The sequence below is a fragment of the Emydura macquarii genome, unplaced genomic scaffold, assembly GCF_026122565.2.
Source record: "Emydura macquarii macquarii isolate MOO-44397 ecotype Brisbane River unplaced genomic scaffold, CSIRO-AGI_Emac_v2 contig_2897, whole genome shotgun sequence".
Taxonomy (NCBI): Eukaryota; Metazoa; Chordata; order Testudines; family Chelidae; genus Emydura; species Emydura macquarii.
The window spans coordinates 26,026,992-26,053,985 of NW_027133034.1; the positions used below are offsets into that span (position 1 = coordinate 26,026,992).

The 26,994-nt window shown below is 39.0% G+C and overlaps 1 protein-coding gene across 1 annotated transcript; it reads left to right on the forward strand.

Moving 5' to 3' along the window:
- Positions 1-26,258, forward strand: FEM1C (fem-1 homolog C). Its single transcript, XM_067568490.1, has 3 exons — positions 1-196; positions 895-1,643; positions 19,981-26,258. The coding sequence occupies exons 2-3, from the start codon at positions 1,100-1,102 to the stop codon at positions 21,288-21,290; spliced, it is 1,854 nt and encodes a 617-aa protein (XP_067424591.1). The 5' UTR covers positions 1-196; positions 895-1,099; the 3' UTR covers positions 21,291-26,258.
- The last annotated feature ends 736 nt before the right edge of the window (positions 26,259-26,994 follow it).

Consider the following 26,994-nt stretch of genomic DNA (forward strand, 5'->3'; position numbering starts at 1 on the left):
CGTTGCTGTGGGGACACTCGCCTGTCATGGAGGCGCTGGAGGGGGCGCGGGGCGCGGCGGAGGCTTCCCTGTGAAGGCGGCTCCGGAGAAAAGGAGCCGGCGGGGCCCCCGCGCCTGGGGGGGAAGGTAGCTCGGACTCGGCCGGCCGGCGGGTGGGGTCCCCGGGCGCCGCCGGCCCCGGCTGACCAGGAAGCAGGTCTGTGGTGCTGGGCGCGGGGCTGCCTCGCCGGGACCTGCCTGGGAAGGGGCGAGGTGGGGCCAGGAGAGCTGGCGCGGGCGGGGTGAGGTGCCTCTCCCGGGCCGGAACTGAACCGAGGTCGGTCTCGTCCCCCTTGCCTGGTCCCAGGCGTGCCCCGGCGGGCGGGGACCGGGTGCATCGGCTCGGCCGGGGGTTCCTCGGAGGAGGAGCCAGGCCAGAGGGCGAGCTCGGTGACGCCCTGCCTCGGGGCTGGGTCCGGCAGAAGTTGGTGGAGCCGCGCGGCTCCTGATCCAGCCGGAGCAGAGGATTTTTCTCCTGCCACTCGTGTGAATGGGGCAGGGGGAGGATCAAGATCAGAGCTCTCAGCCGCGACGGTCTCCCGAGAGGGGGCGCTCCCCAAAGCCCGGGGAAGCCCCCGAAGGTGGCACTTCCTTTCCTCTCGGGAGAATCGGAGCGGTGCGCAGCCTTAGCAGTGGGCGGTCAGTTTGAGCAGAGGCATAGGAAAATGTCACTGCATCTAGGGCAGTGGTTTTCAGTGTTTTTCACTTGCAGATCCCTAAAAAAAAACGTGAAGGGAGTTGCGGCCCCCTTGGGAAATCTTAGTCATAGTTTGCAGACGCTCAGGTTGAAAACCACTGATTTGAGTGTATTAAAGAGACAAAATGAAAACATTTCAATCTTTTTTTCTCTTGCAGATTGCTGAGCACACTCTGTGCTCTGAGTTGTTAGGACCTAATTCAGTTCATCAGAGTCTTCATATTTGTGCACAGAAATAACAAAGATCTAAGAAAAAGGGTGCAGGGCCTCTGTTTGGACTCTATAGTTCCAGTAGTCCCGTTATCTGTGACACTGAAGAAAGGCAAGTGTGTATCCTTGAAGGATAAGAGAGGCACAGACTAAATGGATCTAAAGACAGCAGTGTTCAATGCAGCTCGTGATGGCAAACTGCGTCTCCTTGCAAAGTTACTGGCAAACAAAACTAAGGAAGAGGTGGCCTTGCTTATGTCTGAAAAAACTAGTGGTGCCACACCACTTTTGATGGCAGCCCGTTATGGGCACCTTGACATGGTGGAATACTTGCTGGAGCATTGCTGTGCTTCTATAGAAATTGGAGGCTCGGTGAATTTTGATGGTGAGACCATTGAGGGGGCTCCACCATTATGGGCAGCTTCTGCTGCTGGTCATTTGAAGGTAGTCCAGTGTCTGTTAGATCATGGAGCATCTGTCAACAACACAACACTGACAAATTCAACCCCACTAAGGGCAGCCTGCTTTGATGGGCACCTGGAAATAGTGAAGTACCTTGTGGAGCATAAAGCTGACTTGGAAGTATCAAACCGACATGGCCATACATGCCTGATGATTTCGTGTTATAAAGGACACAGAGAAATTGCTCAGTATTTGCTTGAAAAAGGTGCTGATGTTAATAGAAAAAGTGTTAAAGGTAAGATCAATATCCTGTTTTTTCTTGTAGCAAAGTTGCTGAGACTATCTACCCGTAGTTATTTTATTTTTTTTGGGTAGGGGGCTACTATTGAAAAATGTTCATTTTAATTGATAATGTAAGTGTTCAAAGTGCCGGCAAGAAGATAAAATTACGTTAGGTTTATAGTTTGTATGTAGTTAAATACGTTTTTCAGTTTGATCTTTCTGTGTACCTGCTGATTCGTAACTTAGAAAAACCAGTTACTTAATTTCATTCTAAATCAACAAGTTTTAATTTATAAACCCCCATTCTTAAAAGATTTTGCTACATAAATGCATACTCTTGGCTAAAGTGTGTATGTAGAAGACAAATGGGCTTTTTGCAGAAAATATAGTGGGTCATGTGATAACTTTTTCAAATGGATAAACATATATTGAGTGAAATTTGGAACATTTGTTACCATTTGATGTTGTTCATGGCAAAACAAATATATTGTGCATTGAACAGAATTCACTGGCCTGCACTATTAAATCAGACTAGGGAAATGAAGAACATCTTCTCTATATTTTAAATTTTCCACACTGATTCTTGAATTCTTTGATCTATTAGCTATAGTAACAAAGAAATGGAGATTAGGGTAAAAAATAAGCACCAATGTGACTCTGATCATGCCAAAAAAGGAGTTTCAGTACACAGTGGTGCTCTTATCACAACAGATGTCTTTTTGCTTCTGTTTACAATGATCCTGGCACTATTGTTCAAAGTGAAGACTTCTGTCTTTTTTTGCTATGATCATAGTTGCATGGACCTCTTGTTCTAACTGGACATGTTGCTGCTTTTTGTAATTGCATCACCAGCTCATGTACTATTGTGGTATTTGATTCACAAGGTGTATTGGTTAGTTCAGGCTACCACACTTTTAATCCTGGAAAGATGGTCTGTGTTTGGACAGTTGACTTCTGTGATTTCTGATATATGTCAAGGGTATTTCCTCTTAAACTAAAGCCTGTGTATGACATAGTACTTCTAATTCCTGTTTCTGACTAATTTTATTAAGTTTTCCAGACGTGACCTTTTAATTCGGCAAGTGACCTTTCTAGTATATAGTTCATTGTATGTTATCTTTATTACTTGTTAAATTGAAGATTTGTTAGTAGAAAAAAAGATGAACACCTAACTGACACTTTCACTGATTGAGACAAGGTGGGTCAGGTAATATCTTTTATTGGACCAACTTCTGTTGGTGAAGAAGACAGATTTCAAGCTTCACAGACCTCTTCTTCATGTCTGGAAAAGGTAACCAGAGTCTCACAGCTAAATACAAGGTGGGGCAGATTGTTAAGTGTAAGGACTTAACGCATGTTGCAAGAAACCACTTGAAATGAAGTGGGAATTAACATCTCTGTTAATCTGTTCTACCAACAGAAGTTGGTCCAATAAAAGATATTACCTCACCACCTTGTGTGTCTCATATCCTGGGACCAATGTGGCTACAATAACACTGCAAATGTTCACTGACTTGTAGACATACTGTGCAAGTGGAAAATATATTGGGAGTAATATAAAAAAAGCTAAAAGCTAATGGGTGGTAGAAATAGGAGATACACAGTGGGCAGAATGTAATAACTTATTTCTGTTTATAAGGAGAAAAACTCCCAAGCCATAAAACACTCAGTCATCATGGACTTGTGTGAAGGTAAAAATGTCAAGTGTCTAGAAGCAGTTTTTTGGGTATATTTTAAATTTATTTCAGTAGTCTTAGAAGTGACTGTCTGATAGATTAATATGTTTTGTCTAAATTGTGTCAGGGAGATCTTAGGGACCGGGACCGGTCCATGGACTGGTCATTGAGAAACTCTGATTTAGGCTACCCCTTTTTCTCTCTCTGCCAGTGGACTGTTAATGATCTCAAACTTACTGATCCTTAATGTCAGCACACTAGTAAAAGATATTATTTGTTCTTTGGTCTATTTAAACAACCATCTTATAGACACCTACTCATAAGCATTTTTTATATATCTGATCTCAGCTCCTCTGCTATCTTTGTTTCTTCCCTTCTCCACTTTATTCAATTTCTGCATGACTCACGACTTAAGCATAACAGCACAAGTCTCACCCATTCAGCAACACCTAAGAGAAACAATATTTTGTGAACAGCAGAAGCACGCTGCTGTCAAAGGCATTTGGTATCAGAACTACACACCTCTCTATTATGCCAAGCATTCATTTTTACTATAGTATTGTCACACAACTGTAATCTAAAGATGAGCGCTTTGAAGGTGAGATTTTGAAGTGCTACAGTGTAGTTGATCCTTGTGTTATGAAAAAAGTGATTGTGAGGTGGGATATAGTATAGCCCAGTAAAAGTCTAGGTTGTTTTTTTTTTTTTTTTTTTTTTTTTAAAGTGTGAGTGTGTGAGAGTGAGAGAATGGCCTGCCTCTTCTTGCTCTTTGGAAACAGACTTTGATGGCATCAGATGGAGACTCCTCTGTTGTCAGCTGTTGGAAGCAGCCTGACTTCTGAAGATACCTAGTGAGCAAGGCAAGGGGAAAGCAAGCACCAGAGACCTCCTTTTTGTCAGCTGTGGGTGGGCAGCAAAATCCAACAAAACTGCTTTCCTTAGAGAACCACAACAGTCTGGGAGTTGCAGGGAGGTCTGCAGTTGGTTTCAGACTTCTGGAAATGGCCTTCTGAGCTTTGATCTTCAAAGGCCATCACCAATCTTATCACTTCCTGCCAGGATGGCTCTTTCCACTAGAATTGGAGAGGAAACAGGGCTTGTCTACACGGTTGAAACTGTACTACGTGTCTGCTGTTGAAACAGTAGTACATTAACATGCATTAGGGCAATGTTTGTCAATCTGTGTGCTGGGGGTCTTGGGACACGTTTAGGGGGACTTGCAAGTGCAAGGCCGGCATTACTAGATGGCAAGCATGGCAATTGCCTGGAGCCCCACGGGCTTGGACTTCCACTGGTCTGGGCAGTGGGGTCTGAAGCATGTAACTTAGCTTTGCAGGGCCTCCTGTGGCATGGGGCCCTGGACAGTTGCCCTGTTTGTCACCCCTTATGGCTGGCCCTGAGTATTATTAATAATTTACTTATTGATATTTAAGGTAGGGGGTCACAGTTTTTTCAAGTCTTAGTAGGGGAGGTCACAGTTTTTTTAAGTGCAAAGGGGATTGCCAGCACAAAAAGGTTGAGAAACACTGCATTAGGGAACTTTTAATGTGCACCAGCAGGGTCTACATGGGCCAATTAGTGCGCAAAACATTGGTGAGCTTTAGAATTCATACCCTTGTAGTGAATTGCCACCTGTGTAGACAAGTCCACAGAGTTTTCTTGCTGGTCACCCTGTTACAGTGTTATATTCCTTCCCAAAATCCCTCATTCTGAGTAAAGGTTGGGCGGGGAAGAAAGAATATCTGGCCAGGCACATCTTCAGTTTTTTTCTCCTCCTGTTGTATAACAAATGGTCACCTTGTTGGTAGAGAGGCCTTATATAGGATGGAGGGAAAGAAAAGTTTAGGTTGCTGCCTTTTATGGACAAAGAAACCAGTTACTATAGATCTCACTGCTGCTGTTCCCACCCCAGTATGTTCTTTGGATATGTTAATGTTTGTCCTTGCTCACAGGACCAGATTTTTTGCTTTGCAGAGCAGGGATGGGACAGGGTGGCAAGGGTGATGATTAAGGGAGTGTACCTAGTAAGTATCTGAAGAAGTTTCCCCAGTATCCTGTTACTAGTACTACTGGTGCGTATTCGGGCATATGTTCAATCCTGCCCCTGCTTCTTAGGCTGGCTGTTGGGGGAGCCTTCTAGTATTTGCCTCTGCCTTATCTGCTGAAGCTTTTCTGTTTAATTATTTGTACAACACTTTGAAAATGTAAACTGTCCATGAAAGCTAAATAATATAGCCTAATTAAAGGAGGAACTTCTAGAAAGCTGCTGCCATGAGGAGTTCTAGAGGCTGTCTTTGAGATTTTCCTGAAAACAGGAAAAGGAGTGCATAAACCTCTAAACAATTTAAATATATAAACTTGAGTTATAATGTACAATGTATAATGTATCATGCATGAATCTCCATTTACCCCCAACCCCATACTGCTGAAGTTTAAAACATAGACATTTTGGAAGAGGATATGAGGAATTGCAGTAGTAAAGATAAGAAGTGATTAAGACAGGAGGATTTCAGCTGAGTCAAGATCAAGATTAGAGCCAATGATAGCAGTGCCTTATAGGTGATGGCAGTGGGAGAAAGGAAAAAGTTTAAAATGCACAGTAATGCTGTACTATGGAAGATGAAAGTGAAACTATCTGAATATTGAATCATCTTGGTTCAAGATGTATTCATATTTCACTTCTTACCATCACTTTCCAGAATGCTCTTCTTCAGTTTCCATAAATTGTTATGGAGGGTAGAGGCAAGAGTTCAAATAATCAGAAAGGAACTTGTTTAGAAAATGATGGTACTATTTTAAAATATTTTATTTTAGTCACACAAAAAGTATAGACAAAGAAGAAAATGACAGACAGGGCTTGAAAAACCGATTTGCCCACTTAATATTGTGTATGGATGAGGGAATATCTACAGATTTTGTGGAACTGAAGTTTTAATTTGAAAAACAAAACTTCCAAATGTGAACCAATTCAGCACTGTCTTCCTTATCTTGTAGACCAGTGGTTTCAACCTTTTTTCATTTGTGGACACCTAAAAACTTTCAAATGGAGGTGCAGACTCCTTTGGAAATCTTAGACATGGTCTATAGACCCCCAGGGGTCTGTGGACCACATGCTGAAAATCACTATTGTAGACTGTTCCAGCATAACTACTCATAGCTTTAGCAGCAGCAGGTTGAAATTAACAAGACTGGTAAGTTTCACTGGTGTTATAGGGAAGGTTCTGGACAGTAGAGGGACTGTCAAGAATCATGTTGCTTGCATTCTGTTGCTTGGGTAAGCTAGGAATAATAGCTGAAACGGGCACTGGAGTTTTTCATGGGCAGGACTACAAAACCAGACCCTAAGTGAGAGAGAGACCTCTCAAGTGTACTGGATTTTTTGGGGACTCTTCTGCAGTTTTGGCTGAATTCAACTGACTGTTCCACAGTACACTGCGAAGAGTTGGCAGTGTTATTTACACACTAGTTAACGCTCCCTTCCCAGCATCAGAAACAGAATCCAGGAATCTTGATCCAAATATCTTGCTATTAAAAACTGTGTAATCTCCTGGCTAAATGTGTGTGGCAAGCCTTTTTATTGTCTGATCAACAGAAAAAATATTGACACCTGTAGTTAGTGGTAATGGTCTGCTGATCTCTGAAGGCTGAGGATTCAAACCCTGTTGATGGCCCGTGTGGGTTCCTTTTAAAATTCTGGTTTATTTAATTCTCCCAGTACAAAAACATTCAATAGAACCTGTAAAAAACCATTATAATTGGTTAATTATAACATGATACTCAACAAAATATAGGTGTTATTTTTATGGTCACTTGTCATGTTGCACCTTGAGAGGTATGAAGGATGAGGAGTAGAGTAGTGGAGATTCCTCCACCCTTTCTTATTGGCCAAAATGTTGGGGTACAATTGACAGACCCTGTTTACACAGAACCTCCTGGCTGTTAATGGTAAGGGTGGGAGGAAAAGACAGTTGCTTCTTCTGAAGGGTATGAAAAATACTCTGAATGGAGTCCAGAACAACATCCTTCCATTTCTCAGTAGCTGGCAGTAAGGAGTCTTTTTAACGAAGGCATTGATCCTGGACCCTCCTGATGGGCTTCCTTTCCCTGTCCTTCACACCTTTTAATCTCTGGATGGTAGGTGTTTGGCAAATTTTTCCCTGCTTATCAGGAAGGGGTATAGAAGAAAGGTGTAATGGGTATGTAACCATGAGACTTTCGGGGGAAATCATGTTTTGCAAGCAATACATTCTGTTATAGCCGTGAATAAGATCTAAAATCCACAAGATGTCATTGGTGTAAAATCCGATATAGCAACTCTCTAAATTAACAGAGCTGTAGACTTGTTCAATTTACTTTCTCCTGTGGTTATATATACAGACTTGAATCTTTGGTTAAGTATGAAGACTAACTATATTAAGACTATAATTTATGTGTAAACTGAAATGTGTTTAATATTCCCTAAGCTGGGGGAAAAAACAAAATCTTTACCTGTGTATACCTGTTAGACTCAGAAATGAGTAACTAGGGCAGAGCCACTCTTCTCCCTTCAAAATCAGCATGTGGTTTATTCTATATTAAAATAATTAACCTAGTAGTAAACATCAAGAAGTCTGACAGGTTTGTTTCTCTTCTGGGTTTTCTATCTTGCCTGCTTGCCAAGCTTCATTTTGAAAAACAAGGCTCTGCTTCCTGGGAATAAAAGCTTTGCTCTAAATGTGTTCTGTCTCTTTTTCCTGCTTGTATTACATGACACATTGCATTACATTTGTGAAGATATTTTGAGCATCTAGGCTATGTGAAACTGAACCTTAACAGGAATGCATAATATCCAGCCCAATAAATGAAATAGTGAAAGAAGATGCAGTTAAAAGAAGGAAAATATTTAATTTGGATTGTGGAAAAAAAATTCATGTTGAAACTAAGTGATTCAATACTTTTGTACTTTATTGATGTCTCAACATTTATGAATATTCTTGAAAATACAATTTTGAGAGAGCTGCATCTGTGAACAAGGAAATCTTAGTTCTGCAATATTTTTTACTGGTATGAGAAACTAGATTAAAACATAACCATGAAGATTTTTTTATATTAGTAACTTGTCAATTTCATTAGTCAATTTGATTTTTTTTTTTTTTTGTAGCTCACTCATGAAGGCACAGCTTTAGTTTTCTTCCTGCAATATCATATTGTAAAAATTCTTAATGTTGAGTATCTTCCAGATTAAACCATAATTAATAATGAATGGGGATACCAATTATTTATATTGTTGCATTATTTTATTTGTTTATATTTATAATTATGTATATTAAGCAGTAAGCATATGAGCGTAAGTGCACATCAAGAAAACTGAGGTCTAGATCCACAAAGGCATTGCAACACCTAACTTTTAGGCCAGATCTGGGAAATTATTAGTTAAATTGGAAAAGTTGGGGTTTAATATGAAAATTGGAAGATGGATAAGGAGTTGGTTAAAGGGGAGACTACAGCGGGTCATACTGAAAGCTGAACAGGCAGGCTGGAGGGAGGTTACTAGTGGAGTTCTTCAGGGATCGGTCTTGGTACCAATCTTATTTAACCTTTTTTATTACTGACTTTGGCACAAAAAGTGGGAGTATGCTAATAAAGTTTGCAGATGAGACAAAGTTGGGATATATTGCTAATACAGAGAGACTGGGATATCATACAACAAGATGTGGATGACCTTTAAGTTCAGCACCAGTGTGGACACAAGAACCAATGGATATAAACTGGCCATCAGGAAGTTTAGACTTGAAATTAGGTGAAGGTTTCTAACCATCAGAGGAGTGAAGTTCTGGAACAGCCTTCCAAGGGGAGCAGTCGGGGCAAGAAACCTAGTTGGCTTCAAGACTGGATCGATGGACAAATTATTTCATCAACCTAGCTACCCTCTCCTGAGGATTAACTACAGCAACAGGAGATCCCCTCTCACCGTTGCAGTGTCTACACTGAAGTATTACAGCAGCCCAATTGCAGCTCTGTAGCTACAGCACTGTAGCATTTTAAGAGTAGACATCGCCTTAAATCATTGTTTGCAAATGACCGGTTCATTGACTGGTGCCAGTCCCTGAGATCTCCTTGACATGGTTTAGGGAGGCAGCAAACTGGTTCCTGGTATTAAAAAGGTTGAGAAACACTGCCTTAAATGCCCAGTTTCATCATGGAATCCCACAGACCCCAGTCAGGTGATCAGGCTCACTATACAATGGCTGGGGCGAGTTAATTGCCAGAGACTAGGCTTCCTGGAAGCCAGGAAGCTTAGCTGGGAGCCACATAAGGGAGCCAATAGAAAATGCAAAAGTGAGAAGCTTAGGTGTCTAATTCTGGAGTGCAGGGAGGCACTCAGGATTCACAGCTTTGAACCCTATCCTAGGCTAGGGGCCTAAGATGAGTCAGTCCTCTCATGCAAAATGGAGGAGGGGAGGGTGTCACCCTCATATGCTATAGCCTGGTGGTTAGGGCACTCCCATGGGATGTGGGAGACCCATGTTCCAGTCCCACTGCTTCAATTAATATTTACTTGTACAATTGGAACAGTTTCAGTAGGAGAGATTGAGACTTTCCCCAAAATACCTTATAGCCTATAATCCAGAAACATGATCAAATTTACGTAAATGTATTAAATAGGTTTAGTTAGTGATCATTCAAGTCCAGCCAAATCACTATATGTTTCACTGCTTCATTTCTTTTTCCCTCCCCATCACAAACAAACTATCGATTTCTGGAATGATTTGCCTCTGATAGCAACTTGAATTTGGAGGTTGAGGGGGAGTTAGTTTTATTATACGTTTGAATCCCCAGTTGTACTTCAGTAGCACTGGAGCGTTAAGGAATTTAGTTGCACTGAAATATGTAGCATTTGTGTAGTGCTTTCTCATTTTGTTAGCTGTTTTAAAGAGGGGCTCTAATATAACTGTAAAATGTAAAGGCACAAAGCCAACTCACATTTACTCTCATTTTATTAAATTAAAATGTTTTCATGTGGATTTGGGAGGACTAGTTGAGAGGAGAAATTCACTGGTATCTTTTTTTATTAGAAAAGAAAGTTGATGACTTTTTTATGATGAACCAGTGGTTTTGTTCAAATAGGAATCAATTTAAAAGCTGTTGCCTCTTTTTAAAAACACATGATTAACAATTTAATGTACTTGCATCCACTTCTCTAACAGATTAACAATTCTGATTACATTCTGTTCTCTGTGGTAGCTTGAGGAGAGCATATGTGCCTTTCAGAATGGCGCATGCTCATGTTTGTTGTCATACTGATCCACCTGAATATCCAGAAACTAGATATGTGGTCAGATTCCATCACTCCAGAAAGGAATGGGAATTAGAAATGGAATAAGAGAACTAACTTTTAAAACAGAAGAGACTGATTTGAATAGAGATTTCACTTTGAGCCTTCTAAGGTGATATTAGTATCTTAACTAAATTTTTTTTAGAAAGACTTTAAAATGTATGTTTGACACCATTTCTTTAACATACACTAACAACTTCTGTATGTTGTTTTCCTTGGAAAAACGGTGTATGGAAACTACATATCAAAGAGATGTCTTCACATAGGCTTTTCCTTGCTTGCCAGCTATATCCTCTTTGATCTAACAGCAGAATTATAATGTTGAATTTGTTACAAATTATTTTTGTGGCAACAAACTAATGTCATAAATACATACTTGTGACTTAACTGCAGTATCACATGGAAAGAATACGTATTTAAACATATAATTATATCAGGGGACAGAGAATTATTAGCCATATAACTTGCCTTTTCTATGAATATTTTCTAAACAAACCATCCTCTTCTCCACTTTAACCCCAATACTCCTCAGTGTGAAAATTCTTTACAGATGCTAACCAGAGCAGTCTGGTGAGTGGCTGTTTGTCATATTGATATTTGAGCCACTTTATAGTCTTAATTAATATTTAACATTTTTACTTTTTATTAATTGATGTGTTTCTATGACACTTTCAAAATTAATTTGTAATGCGTGGAACATCTTCCTTAAGGATGGAGCAGGGGGTTGGACTAGATGATCTTCTAAAGTCCCTTCCAATCCTAATCAACTATGATTCTATGGTCCTTAAGGTCACCACCCCATGCTTTAAATTCCCCCTTCAATTGATAATTGCTAGATAGGTAGATAACAAATAGACTTTGTTAGACTGTTGACCCCTTTGACCTGAATGGCTAGTCAAAGTCTGGGGGCCTTGGGGATGGAATTAGAAATTGGTTATAATCAGGTATTTCTTTGATACAGTTTTGTTTATTTACAAAAAATGTACAAAATCCGGTGTCTCTGAATGCAGAAGGAACCAAGAACAAAAGGAGCATTTCTTTGGCCAACACCCAAACCAAAAGCTCTGTCTCTAGCTTTTTTCAAGGTCACATTGTGATTACTGGCTCCTGTATTCTCCTGTCCTACTTGGCTTTTTCTTGCCTTTTTTCCTCTGCCTTTTCTTGCTGCTCATGTCTATGAGCAACCTTAGTAGCTGTGTTTTCTCTCACTCCCACACACCTACGCAAAACAATACTCATCGCAAAAGCTCCTGGGCAGATTCACACACCTCTTTTGGTTGAGGTTTGCAGCCATGTTAGGTATGAACTCACCCTTCAATTATCAACCTCAAAGGGATTTTAATCCATCCCAAACAAGGGTTCACCCAGTTCATAATACATTATATCTAAAAAGTAGCCAACTCAAAGCCATTTACCTGTACATGTATCTGGCCAATGTAAATGTGTATTTTAGTAAACTTTTCACTTTATCCTCCTTGTGTCCCTTCTCATTCTTTGTTATGAACACTTGTTACATTTCATCTTAATTCAGTTTAAAATTTAAGGTTTGGTCTACACTGAAAACTTACATTTGCATAGCTACATCTCTTAGGGGTATGAAAAATCCACACCAGTGAGAGAAGTAGATGGTGCAAGGTCGAAGAAATAATTCTTTTGTCAACCTAGCTACTGCCTCTCAGGGAGGTGGACTAGCTACAGCAATGGAAGAACCCCTCCCATTGCTGTAGTGAGTGTCCACATTGAAGCACTACAGTGGCGCAGCTGCCGCTGTGTTGCTCTGGCGTTTTAAGTGTAGACACAGCCTTAGTGGCAGAGACTGTCTTTTACTGTGTTTATATTGTGCTCTGTAAAGTTGGGTCCTGTAAATGGTACTGTAATACAAATTAAAAAACAAAACCCAACTACTTCCAGCATTACCAGTCTGATAAAGTAGAACAATGGTTTCTTTCAGTATAGGTAAAAAAGAAAATAATCTGTAGCATGAAAGTCTAGTTTGAGAGGGAGTGAGATTCTCTGTAGAATATTCTACTTTTTTCATGGTTCTCTGTGCATTCATTCGTGGTAATGAGATTGTAAAGATGTTTGATTTAGAGTTGAATCTATTCAGCTAACTGCTAATTTTAGTTTGTGTTTTGCTTTTTGTTTTTTGCAATGTTGATTTGTAATGACAATGTATGTTTCTTGCAGTGTTGTAGCTGTGTTGGTCCCAGGATATTAGAGAGACAAAGTGAGTGAGGTAATATCTCTTATTGGAGAAACTTCTGCTGGTGAAAGAGACAAGCTTCAGAGCTACACAGAGCTCAACAGAAGTTGGTCCAGTAAAAGATATTGCCTCACCTACCTTGTCTGTCTAATGTATATTTCTGACAGGGTGTTGCTGGTATTAACTAGGCAACATTTTCTGATGATTGACCTTTAATGTGTAGCCTGGGCAGCTTACTTAAATTCTAATGTGTATATATTGACTTTGCTAGCTGCAGTTAGGAATGTGGTGCCAGACATGTGGGGAGAAAAATGCCTTCCTGGTCTTGAATCAAGTAGTTGTAAAGTAACTAAGCCAAGCTTTTTGGAGTTACTAGTGAAGCTGCTTTTTATGATCTATTAGCTAGAGCTGTTAAAATAAGTGTTTTGCAAATAAAATCATTGCTAATAAGAATTCAGCATAGTGTGATTAAATCTGAACTTTGTGGAGCCCTAATGCTGATTAGTCTGCCTTCAGTGTCCTTTTGCTTACGACCTTCCTATCTTACACAGATACTGATTTAAAGTTAGAAGTGGTGTATGTGTGTCTGTGTCTGTAGTGAATCTGTAAATACAAGAAAGAGAAACTATGCTGCCTGTGATGGAGTAGCCTGCCCTTTAAAGGCAGTAGTCTCTCTAATGGTCAACCCATCTCACCAAGTGACGTGGCCCTTTAAGGGTTTAAAAGATCCAATATAAAAACCTAAGGGGGATATGGATAGAGGAAGTGGTCCTGGGAATGAGTGGTGCTTGGGAGGAAATTCCTGCCACTGTAGCTTTATGAAGCTGAGGGCAGGAGTCTTGCAAAGAAATAGGGGCAAGCCCACTCCCCCCACAACCAATCGGGAAGGAGCTGGGAGATGTGGACTAGCATATATGCTGCTTTACTACCTCATAATAAGGCAGACACCAGCAGGAGAAGATAGGCCTGCTGACCCTCTGAGTCTGAGGACTAATTAGGGAAAAAGGGCCAGCTGAGAGAGAAGCAGGCAAAGGCCCTACAATGGACTAAATTACAACCTAGCTCCAGGAGGAGAGCTGGAAATTTCTGGTTTAAAGAGAGGGATAATAAGTTTCTGAATTTTCCAGCTCCAAGAAGAAGGATGGGGCTTCTGCTGTAGGATAGAGACAAAGACTGAAAGATAACTCTGAGGGGACTCCAGAGAAGCCCTGAAAGTCAGAAAAACCTCATTTATTTCGGACTTCTGTTATGGACTGTTTTTTTTCATAAGTTTTTTTTTAAATAATAAACCAGCCCCAAGGAGGGTATTACTGAGTCAAGAGATCTTGAGATGGAGTTACTGGGTTGTTGATGGGGAAACTGAGGCAGGGAGCACCTGGAATGCCATCCTTAGCTAGAGGGGGGCACTGCAGAGCAGTCATGCATGTCCTGTGATACTGCTGTCAAGTTGGCATAACTCTAGTGGGTTCCCTTCTGGTAAGGGACATACCTTGGTAGTAAACACAGTTATCCACATAAGCTAAATAGTAAAAAGACAAAATATTCTGAAGAATGTTTGACAATATTGACCTGTTTGACAATCTGGAGGAAGAAGTAATTCAACTTGTCATATAAGTGCAAGTGGAGGTGGGGGGGGAAATTTTTGTTCCTCTTGTGAAATAAAATTTGAAAATAAAACAAATACAGGTAAGAGAGTCTTTTTTATTTATTTATTTATTTTTTTTATTTTTTCACATGTGTATAAATTACGACACCAAATATATTTAATACCTAATATAACCTACACTTTTTTTTTTTTGGTCTCTGTCTGTATACAATAATATGATCAGAAAGTAGGCGTTATTACAAAGTTAAACTCAGTCCTGTTATTAGTTTGTTACTGCTCATATGTTGTTCCATTTTCTAGATATGGCTGGCACATCTTAGGGTTTGACTTGATTTTCAGTAAACAAATGCTTTGTAATTCTAGAATGCTAAAACTAAGGGAGAAAAGTAAAGAAAAATTGTAAGGTGAATCCAATGTGTTGAGACCAGTAGCATGCATAGTTTCAGAAAATATCCTTGTTCCAGAATTCAGCTGGAGATTGCAAGACTGTCACTTTGATTTCAGTCCTATTTAGGAACAGTTAGCTTTCTTGAAATGTTATGGCAGTGTTCCCGGCAGAAAGCACAGCTGAGGACCTGCCAAAAAGGAAAACAGGGAGGTGCGGGGCAGCAGGGGAATAATACTTCCTTATAAACTATACCAGTAAGATCAGATTAAAATTAATAGATAGAGAACCCAGGAAAAAAGCATGTTGTGAGGATGTGGATATTTGGTTGACAATGTAACCAAAATCAATATTAAAATTAATGTTTATAACGGTTTTTTTAAAGACATCTTACTTGATTGGAGAAGTGTTGAAATGAAGGATTTTTTCATAGTTTTTCATAATACTTTGTAAATTACAGGCCTGAACCTGAAAACATTGCCAAGCATAGTACTTTCTGCTGTTGGAAATCAATAGTGCCACTTTGGATAGTAAGTACTAAGCTTGGTAGTAAGTGCTGACAAGACTAGGATCTTGGAGTGTTTTTGTGAAAAGATGAACATTTTGATAGGAATGAGCAGTGACCATAAAGCTAGTAGATTATTTTCACAAGAGTCATATCTCAGTCTTTTGGGACAAAATCATTTACAAAATGATCACTAACATTTGAGCCATCCTTTGTTTTGCAGACCATTTTGTATGAGACTGTTTTGTTATTTATATCCCCACCCAACACTCTCTAATCCAGGGGTTCTCAAACTGTGTTTACTGGGACCCCCCCTTTGAAAATATTTCAGGCTGTGATGACCTCCCCCTCAAAAAAAAAAGTAATGACCCCCCCCCATGCCGTGCCACCCTTCTTGGCATTCACAGGGGTTGACAGCTCACGACTCATCCCCATAATAACCTTGTGACTCCCTGAGGGGAATGATCCCCAGTTTGAGAACCCCTGCGCTAATCCCTCCTCCACTCAATTGCTTGGTTCTCAAAATATTTTATTTTGTGCACCACCAAGAAGGGAAGAGCTTCTCCAATCAACATAGCTACCACCTCTCAGGGTAGTGGATTAACTACGCTGACTAGAAGCTTTCCGTTTGGAGTAGGGGAGCGTCTTCACTAAAGCGCTACAGTGGCGTAGCTGCACAGGTGTGTGAAGACAAGTCCTTAGTTGTATGACAAATTTTACTCTCCTCTCCCCCTCCCCCTAATGACTGGAGAGGTGTTAACGGATCATTTCACCTTGAATGGTTCCTTGAAATGTATTAACCAATTATGCTAAACAATTCCAATTCCATATGTTCCATCTTTTATTTAGCTGTGACAGTCTGACTACATTTCCTGGACCCAAAGAAGAGCCCTGTGTAAGCTCAAAAGCTTGTGTCTCTCGCCAACAGAAGTTGGTCCTGCAAAAGAGATTACCTCACCCACCTTCTCTCTCTTGAATTCACAAACTCTTTTTTTTCTCTGTATGAACCAACGGTTTTATTTGTTGTCTTGTGTTGATTAGATCTGACGACCATTTTATGATGCATAATAAATTTGGGCAGGGTTACCTAGAAAGTTAATACCTTGTGGTAATATAAGGAACTTGACATAAAAAGAACTCTATAGGCATTCTTCTTTGGTTGTTAGAGGATGCTTTCACTTTCACTGACAATTGATAAACAGGATTTGAAAAACTTTTTAGACTCCTAACCAGAGATCAAAACCAACAGTCGAGGTGAATATGAAAAATGGGTGAAGATGAAGTTCCTCTACCCTTCCTCCACCTTTCTAATGGATATGAGGGGACAGTATTTTTTTTATATCTGTTTCCATTTTTTTTTTTTTTGGATCCTCCTCCTTTTCAGGGTAATAACTCCGGTGCCTGCCAATATCACTCTGTAAGTAGCTTTCCCAAATGGCAATAAAACTGACCAGAGTTCCATTAATTTCATGCTGCGGCAGTTGGCAGCATAGGCATTTGAGTTGTTTTAATTCAGACTCCAGAAAACCTCACTGCATCAGTTCATGTTTAGAAGGTATCTTTGTAACCATATGAACCAGAAACTTAAAAACAAACAAAAAGACCCCTTACATTCTGTACAGATTTGTGGTCTATTGCCAGGGAAAGTTTCTTGTGTGTCACTAGTGTGTAGATGAGTGAGGTGGTTTTTTTTGTTTGTTTGTTTTGTTTTTAAGTACTATTCCTGAAAGTTTTCTTGCAGATATTTTTTTAAATGAGTATAAATAGCTTTTTCTGGGAAGACAGAAGACAATATTTATATTGCAAATGGTAGGAGACTATTTTAAATAGTATAAGAGGCCTTCATGCTTAAAAAAGTTTGCTTCCATATTTGAAAATCAGGTTTTTCAAATGTGGAACAAATTGACTATGCATATATGAAATACTGTTTTGTTTTGTTTTTAAAAAAGACCCTGTTGCAATAGGATTGGCAACTATTTCAGAAATCTTGGATCTGATTTAATGGAATGTCCCAAAGTTTTTTGGTGTACAAGTTTTATGTACTTAAGTTAACTACAGTATAGTAGATGAAATATTTCAATGTAAATTGTTCCTTTAACATAGTTCGCAATATTACAGAGAAAAGGAAGAAGCAAGATGTGAGAGACACCAGTTCACTAATGGCAGTTGCTGGAAAGTTTTTGGACTAAATTCATGGCTGTTAAGAATGAAGACCAGAAATGAACTTTTGGAAACAAAGCCATAATACATGTAATTCTGTGTTTAGCTTTACCCCCAGCCATTCTTTTTCAGCTATATGCATTTTGATCATTTATATTTGACTCCATTGTTTTGTTAGGTATGTCCTACTCTTAAACTAGTGTGATGTAGGAATGTCTGAGCAAAAGCTTCCTGCAGACATGTGAACATGTTATTTACCTCTTATATTTCAAAGAAGATTGCTGTCTAAATTAGTTGATCAAGAAATAAATGTAGCAGTTAGGCCTGGGTTTCAACTCAGTCAGTTAAATTGAGCTACAAGTTGCTACCTTGTATCTATATTTAAAAAAAAAGTTGAGGGTAGTTTAAATTTATCTAATATATGCTACCTAAGCCTGACCTAATTTTCACCACTTTTTCTAATCAAGACAAAGCCATAGAGACTGTGGCCAGATTCTCTGCTGCTGAGGAAAAGGAGGGTCTGTGAGAGACGTTATGCATTGTCTGCCCAAACACTTATGCTGACAAAACTTGTCACTCAGAGGTGTGAAAAAATACTTCCCAAGCAACATAAATTTTGCCAGCATAAGCGCTTGTATGGACAGTGCTATGTCATACTCCCTATGCTGCATTATGTTGATGGGAGACGCTCTCCCACTGATATAGCTACCGCAGTTCGGTTAGGTGGTTTTATGATGTCAGTGGGAAGAGCATCTTCCATTGACATAACGCAACTAGGCAAGCACCTATGCCGGCAAAACTTATGTCGCTTTGGGGTGTGTTTTTTTTTCACACCCCTGAGTGGCAAAAGTTTTGCCAGCATAAGTGCTAGTGTAGACAAGGCCTTAGTTAGCACCTTCTGATTATTGGGGTGGATGTGCACTCTAATGTAGAGTGGCCTACACAGCGATTACAGCTGGTTGTATTCCTAAGAGATGGTACACCAATTGAGGGTAGCTAGAGCATAGCATATGTCAACTATACCTTCTCCCCACCCTGACACACCACCTACATTTGGGCTGAATGTGAACGGGTGGTGCAGGAGCCAGGTATATTGGCTTTGTAACACCAAAGAATTTCTTAGCTGGCCAGATCTAGTCTCTTTGTACTCGTCAGGTGGCACAAACCCATTGGAATGCAACTGAGCATCTGGCCCAGAGAGTACACGAGCAACATGGAACAGGAAAATGTAGTGAAGTGACTGGTGGTTGGAGCAACAATAATTGAAGATGCAGCAGATGCAATAGCAGATTCCAGTGGAAAACTTGTTTCATCTGTTTTTAAAAATGACTGACAATAAGATAAGATATCTGAATTTTCTGTGGAGTGACAGTTTTCCACCAAAAATATTGACTGGCTAGCAAGTAAATAAAGTAGTTCTAATGGGCTATATGATCCTTAATTGACTTCTGTTTAATTCTGATGCTGTAAGACATTCAATGTTTGCTAGAATTTTCATGGCAATTGTAGGTGGTGGTTGTATGTGAACTTTGATACTTCTCTAATTAGTGTCCTGTTGGTGTACTAGGCGGCCTTTAAATTGGAACATATGCATGTACCAGATGAAGAACTTAAGAACAGCATGTTTTAAACTGTGGACTTTTTAAAAATCAGCTGCATTAGAGACATTGGTTATCTTTTTTGCTAGTGAAATGTGCATATTTAAACCAAGACTTTCAGCTGCAGTACTTCTGATGTGTGAAAAATGTGGTTGACTGTAGCTTCTAATGTTTCCTTTCAAGTTTGCTGCAAACATGGCTTTCAGTCAAATGTCACCAATCCTTGCTGTCATTTTTCTGGAATCTCCCCCCACACAGCCTTAGAACACTTAGTACATTTTACAAGATACATTTGCATTGTGGTACAGATGGGAAACTATCCATAGTTTAAAAAATACATTTTTTTAAGAGCCTGTGAAGTTGGAGCTCTATTGTACTAGTATTGTACAAATACAGAAAGAAAAATCCCTGCCATGATGGGCTTACTAGCTAAAGACTCAGATGAAAGCTATGAGATGAGCATACAGTATACAAGCAAATGACCCTGCTGAAGAGTTGGCACAAGTTATATTATTGTTTGGTTTTGTTTTTTTTTTAATTGGGTAAAGGAAGGAATATTAGAAGGATAGAGGTAGCATGTTTAGAGCTAATGTTTTATCCTTAAAAGCAAACATGAAAATACTTACCACGGCATGGAGGATTCAGGGTGGTTTTTTTTTTTTCTGTTTTTGGAGTAATGTAACAAAAGTTTACTTGAAACATTTTTAATTTGATCAAGTAACTTTCCACTTGTATAGTTGCTTGACAACTTTATTTTAATGAAATCCCGCATATTCCAGCTATTAACTTGCAGCTTACCTGTTTTGCCATGTATGCACTAAGTATTTCTCCTTCTTTAGCTATTAATATTGCTCTATAAATTTACCATGAATTGTGTAATTATGATTTTCTTTTCTTGCCAGGAAACACAGCATTACACGACTGTGCAGAATCTGGGAGCTTGGACATCATGAAGATGCTTCTTAAATACTGTGCAAAGATGGAAAAAGATGGCTATGGAATGACTCCCCTTCTGTCAGCCAGTGTGACAGGTCATACAAATATTGTGGACTTCCTGACCCAACATGTACAGACCAGTAAGGTAGAGCGCATCAATGCTTTGGAGCTTTTAGGAGCAACATTTGTGGACAAAAAAAGAGATCTGCTTGGTGCTTTGAAATACTGGAAAAGAGCTATGGACATGCGGTACAGTGATAGGACTAATATCCTCAGCAAACCTGTGCCACAAACACTAATCATGGCTTATGACTATGCCAAGGAGGTGAATAGTGCAGAAGAGCTAGAAAATCTTATTGCAGACCCTGATGAGATGAGAATGCAAGCACTGTTAATTAGAGAACGTATTCTCGGTCCTTCTCACCCAGATACATCTTATTATATTAGGTACAGGGGTGCCGTCTATGCAGACTCTGGAAACTTTAAACGATGCATCAACCTATGGAAATATGCTTTGGACATGCAGCAAAGCAATTTAGACCCCCTGAGCCCTATGACTGCCAGCAGCTTACTGTCATTTGCTGAACTCTTCTCCTTCATGCTACAGGATAGGGCAAAAGGCCTGCTAGGCACCACTGTTACATTTGATGATCTTATGGGTATACTGTGCAAAAGTGTTCTCGAAATAGATCGGGCTATCAAACAAACTCAATCGCCTCCTGACCAAATACAGCTGAACAAAGCTCTTTCTATCATTTTGCATTTAATTTGCTTGCTGGAAAAAGTTCCTTGCAGTCCAGAACAGGACCATTTTAAAAAGCAGACTATTTACAGGTTTCTTAAACTGCAGCCTAAAGGAAAGAATAACTTCAGCCCACTTCATCTTGCTGTTGACAAGAATACTACATGTGTGGGTCGTTACCCTGTTTGCAAATTCCCCTCTCTACAAGTTACTGCTATACTTGTGGAATGTGGTGCTGATGTAAATGTCAGAGACTCTGATGATAACAGCCCCTTGCACATTGCTGCACTGAACAACCATCCAGATATCATGAATCTTCTTATCAAGTCAGGTTCACACTTTGACACGACAAACTTGCATAAACAGACTGCTAGTGACTTGCTGGATGAGAAGGAAATGGCAAAAAATTTGATCCAGCCCATAAATCATACTACATTGCAGTGTCTTGCTGCTCGTGTTATAGTGAATCATAGCATATGTTATAGAGGGCACATCCCTGAAAAGCTAGAGAACTTTGTGTTGCTCCATAGATGATAGTGTGACAGTTGCACAGTGCTGTTGAAGCATGAGTTGGTGACATTAACTGTTGCTTTCTCAAGCACTGTTGTGATACACCAGCGTTCATTTAGCTTGTTCTATCGTGTTCTCATTGGCTAAAGCATCATTAGCATCAGATCTGCAGAATTGGCTACCCAGTATTTAATATGAATATGCCATATAATATATTTTGTGGATTATTTAGAAATGTAATGCCATATTTTAGACTCTTTAAATTGTCTGCCAAAGGCTTGTCTACTCTGGTTTTATTTGCCTGTTGGGTGTTTGGGACTGAGTTGAATATTTTTCACTGGTGTCTTTTTACTGTTACTGGTATGTGGATTTTATACAGTTGGAAGGTCATTTTTTGTTTTTGTTTTTGCTTGTGCATTTCTACTCCAATCCTGTTTTTTCTATGAACTCATTGCTAAACTGAACAAGTTGTATGGACTTGTTAACATTTGCAATTACCATAAGTGCTTTATCTTCTCTATGCACTGGCTTAAACATGACTGTTGTGTGTTTGCATATTTCTATGCAGCAGTTGGCCAACTTCAGCTCAAACACTATTTTTTGCAGTTTTTTGGAACTCTTTTTGAGAACACTTCTTTCACAGCATGGCAATTTTTGGAGTTACGTGCAGTTGTCCAAACTTTTTGGTTTGACTTTTATTCTAGCTGTATCTGAGGTTGCTTTCTTTTAGTCCTCTGGAAATATGTGCTAAATTTGGGAGAAAAATCTATTCTTGTTTTCTTGGTAACTCAGTTGACATTTAAGTCTGTCATTCTGATGCATCATGCAGCAAAGGGAAGAGTCCTCATTATGTACAACTGACACCTTCCCTCTGCACTAATGTCTTGTTTGTGCTGATCGTGTGACTAGATATAGAGAGTTTGCTCAGATTTTTAACCTCAAACTTAATACACTTGAATAAGAAATAAATTGAATGTATGCAGTAGTCTGAAATTACATATCAACTTCCTTAGCTACAAAAGGAACTAAAGCATGGCAGTGGCATGACCCTTGTCAATCCAGGTTTAGACATCTAGTGTAATTGTATTACATTATAGTGAGTGTCTCTCTCTGCCAAGGTATCAAAAATTCCATAGCAGTGTCCCTTTTCTTCATTTTAAATATACCTTTTTAGATAATTTGCATGCATTTTTCTTCTCTAGTATTGTCAGCCATACTTAAAGAAACACTAGAGGTTCTGTTGTGTACATAGCTTCTATTGAAAGTTACCTATTTTTATAATATTTGCACAACAGCTTAGCTATTGCAGCAGAAAGGGCTCTTTTGACTTGATTAGAAATCCATAAGTGAAGATTATAAATGATTAAGATTCAGGTAATTAATATAATTCAGCACTTTATTGTTGATTCAGAGTAAAAATTTATTCTGGCACATTAGCCCTACAAATGTGTTTAAAATAAAATTGTTCTCAAAAGAGAAGATTCTTTTGGGTTGAGTAGAATACAATTTACTGCCAGTTCAATGGTCAAGCACAGTGGATGTCATTTGACTTGGAGTTTCTTTTCAGTGATGTTCAGTAATCATACCTAAATGATTTTTTAATTCCAAAAATGCAGTGGGTTTATATGGACTTTCATCAGATTATGAACTTGCGGTAGATGATAAAGGAATTTCAAAAGCCAAATTAATGATACTAGGGTGACTTGAACTTAGTGATTTTAGTTTTTTAATTTGATTTTTAGAATATTTTTGTCCATGATGTTTGTGAATTACTCTGGTGTTGAGCACATCCTTGACAGTGTGTAAAAAGGCAGTGCTTCCTTGCCTTTTGGCTGCTTGTGTATTCTCTCTCTCCTTCTCTTAGTTTGTGATGTGAAGTGAAGCTGAGTGGCTGGGTCACCCTCAGATCTTGATGAGATGTCTTTTAAACAGCCAGCAGACATGTCAGAAGCACTGTCGTTTACACATTATACAATTTTCAAACGTGGCAATAATTCTATTAAACCAACTTTCTACTTTTTGACCTGTGGCACACTTGCATTGTTTGTATGAAAAGCGAAGTATGAGATGAGTTAATCTCATAAGGATACAGTTGTAAATTTCTATTTAATTGGCTGAATTTCTTTGATTTATAGTTATTAAAACACATGCTACCCCAATTGTTGAGCATAAGAACAAGTATTTTGATTTCTTCAATTCCTTATTGTGAACATTCTTCCTCTTTCACTTTACCATTCTGCAAGGAGATTTAATTAATAATCAACACCGCACTGCAAGAACCAGGCACAATGTGGTTGGAGCTCCAGCATGGATAATAGAAAAAGGGATTCTACAATATTGCATTTTGTATCCTAGAATCTGTGCTGCTCATCACTGTTAATAGTTTAAATTTTTAATTTTAAGTGGGATAATGGATAGCTATACTTATTTGGTTGGACAATTTTCTCCAAGAGTTTTGCCTTTGAGAGTCCAGAACTATGATTTAAAAATAACAGGAATACTGTGCTGCTATTTTGGTGCTAGCAAAATTTCTGAATTAGAAAACATACCCATGAGTTTTCTGGCTACAAAAACCTTAAGGAACACATCATTTTCTTTATCAGTGATCCAGTGAAGGTTGCCAAGTCTTAGTATGAAAGTTTATTCTACTGTTTGTTTGTTTTTAAAGAAATGTATGCAAATATAGTTAAGTATGGGAGGGACTAATCTACTGTGCATGTTTTTCCTATATATATATATCTACCAATGTACTTCCATCCTGACCTACAGCACCTCTTTTATTCCAAATTTTGCTTTTGTAAAGGGATGAGGCCACCTAATGAAATTTTATGATCTCCAGGTATTTAAACCTAGGTTTCAGAGGGTAAAGGCTGGCACATTTAAACCTGACTGCCACTTAGCACCCAAATTCACATTACCTTTTTAAATTTTTGTTTCAATTTTAAATTAAAGCAGTCCAGACTCCATTGTAGGTAATATTGTAGGGTGCTATGGGCTTTCATTGAGTTTGTAAATAAGGCACTAAATATAGCTATCCACCACCTGGAACAGAGTTCTGATTACTTTTGTTCTTGGTTGTGTTACTCCTTTAATGCTGGGAATAGGGTTATCCTAGTGTAACATAGTAATGCAAAAATGCGGCAGCACTGTTAGCTGGAACTTGAAGCATGCTAAGGAACTAAAGGACCTTCAGAACATTATAATGAATTATTTTCTTTTCTCCGTTCTGTTATTATTTTCTTAACACACTCTTTCCCCTTCCCTCTGTTACCTTCCTGTTATATATTTCTGTAACTGAATGTACTGTTCAAGAGGTACCAACCCAGTGCCACAAGTGTGTCAAGGACATTGCATACAACCTTATGCATTTTTGGGGTACAACACATTTAAAAATACTTAAACAATCTACAGCATGTTCCTAAGAAGATGGGATACCAATATCCCTGAGAGGCCTGCTTGTTGAGAAATGTGAAGATGGATTTTTTTATACATATATAATATATATAACGCACATACTCAAAGGATTTTTTGTGCTTCAACCCCCCAGAGCTTTCATTGGAATACTTCAGCGAGGGAGATGAAAACTACAGTGGTATAAAATGAAACTCTTTCCTCCTCCCCCCTCCCCCCGAATGCTAAGGTGAAATTGGTATTTCTTTCACTGTCGTTGCCATCCTAACAGCAAGTACTCCATATGTTTGTGCTATCTTTGGTGGTTCTGATTACTATAGTGCACAAAGTAAAGACACTTTTAAAACATCAGTGTGATTGTGTTTCAGCAAATACAAAAGGTAGGCTTTCTGGTCTTCAGATCCTAATTTAAAGTGAATATTCTGTCTGTGGAAAGGGGCTGAATTGAGAGCCATCTGTTTATCTGCAGATTAGGTGCAGCAGTATTAATGTAAGTTTTGCCCCACTATTCTAGCACTAAATGTCCTTTCAGAACTGGACAATCAAAATTTTTGAGGGAGAGGGTAATATTTAGTCTTCATCCTTACTCAGTCCTTATTGCCTCAGATAAGATTAACATTTTAAATGGTTTTGTTGTGATATGGACATCCATTTTCTAGCCACTTAAATGAGACCATCAGCTCACTTCATATAGGTCACCAAATAACTGACAGATGCTAAATTCCAACCTGGTTTTCAGATACCAATCCCAATCTCTCAGCCATCCAATTTCATTCCAATCCCATTCTGCAACTGCTCTTGAATTATAGCTAAATATTGCCTAGCTCCCAAAACAACCCTCTATTGAGAACTGCTTTTAAAACTGGATGAACATAAATTATTTCCATTTGTTAAAAAAAGCTATTTTAAAGAAGGAAAGGAATGTCATGGCAGACTTAATACAGAAGGATAAAATCCATATTAGGAAAAACATCTGTGTCACTTCAGTTTTCATATCAATTGCAAAGTAATAGTGGCTATGTGTGTGAGACTACTTTATGCTACAAACTTCATTCAATGGTCTTGCAAATGTAAGGAGTGGAACACTGACTGGATTATATAATTTTGACAAGTGACTATGAAATGAAGACCGTACTAATGCCACTCTTCTGTGTCTTTACTGTAAAGTCAAAGGACAGGGCATGGTTACTGGTAATACGAAGTAATTTTGTGGGAGAAGAGAGTTGATGGCAGTACGTTGTAAATGAGGGAAAGAGCTAATCGGTGTAATATGAAGGACACTATTTTATACTGTACAAATCCCTTGGCTTCTGTAAGTGTGAAAATAACTGTTGTATGGACTTGGACCCTTCGCTGATGGCAGAGTGGAAAGTGATTGTTTACCTGATTTTTAAGTCATTTTGTATAAATGTTCCATCATGTCACAGATTTCCTATGCAGGGCTAGCTCAGTGTATTGAAATACTGCAATTTCTTTTTTACGTGAAGTAATTAAGCTTTAACAGTAATGTAAAAAAGGAATAACAAACTTTTCTCTGCTCTTTAGGCTCCAAATTAAATTAAAATTGTTTTGGAGAACATCTGGCTGAGTCTGTATCTGTTTTCTTTAAGGCTACTTTAACATCCCTTAAAAGAGGGCATTTTCTGTCAAGGTGTAAGAATTGCTAAACCCTGATACTACAGCTTTCCACATTTCCTCTTCTTGTTGTTAATGACTGTACATACAAGGGAACTAAATGTGACTGCTGTCTACAATGGAATTGTTTGAGTTCTGAATACAGATAGCAGGGGGGGGAAATTAATTTCAAGTTTCCAAAAGACATTGCAGCTAATGGAGAGAAAGTACACAAAAGCAGTGGATAGTTATTAGTGCCACTTTACCTGTTAAATAGTACATCTGCTTATGTTTTCAGAATACTCAAACCAAACAAGCAGTTTTCAGAACAAACTTTAAGAAAAATCATGGTGTTTCACCAAAAAGTTAGCAAAAAAGTATGGGCTCTCAGGCCTTTCCCCTGAAGTTTACAGAATGAAAAATGTAGGGGACTGGATTGCTAGGAGGGGAGGTGGGTAGAGCGATGAGATGATCTTCTCTCATAAAGCAGGCTGCAGAATGGAAAGCTGTGAACTGTCTTCATTGTTTTTTGGGATCTCTGTAGTTAGATTGTTTTGTAGTGCCCCAAAGAGTAGCAGGCACTTCACAATACTAGAGTTTGCTCATTTAGATTTAGACATGACACAATGAGTCAGAGTAACAAGCAACGGAGAGGATGAGATTGACTGGATGAGGTAGGCCAAGGGATTTTTCAGTAAGAAAA

Excerpts from the sequence above, each read along its gene's own strand:
- FEM1C (XM_067568490.1), top strand. The coding sequence starts at position 1,100 with ATGGATCTAAAGACAGCAGTGTTCAATGCAGCTCGTGATGGCAAACTG. Across the intron at positions 1,644-19,980 it reads TAATAGAAAAAGTGTTAAAG|GAAACACAGCATTACACGAC; the intron begins GTAAGATCAATA and ends TTTTCTTGCCAG.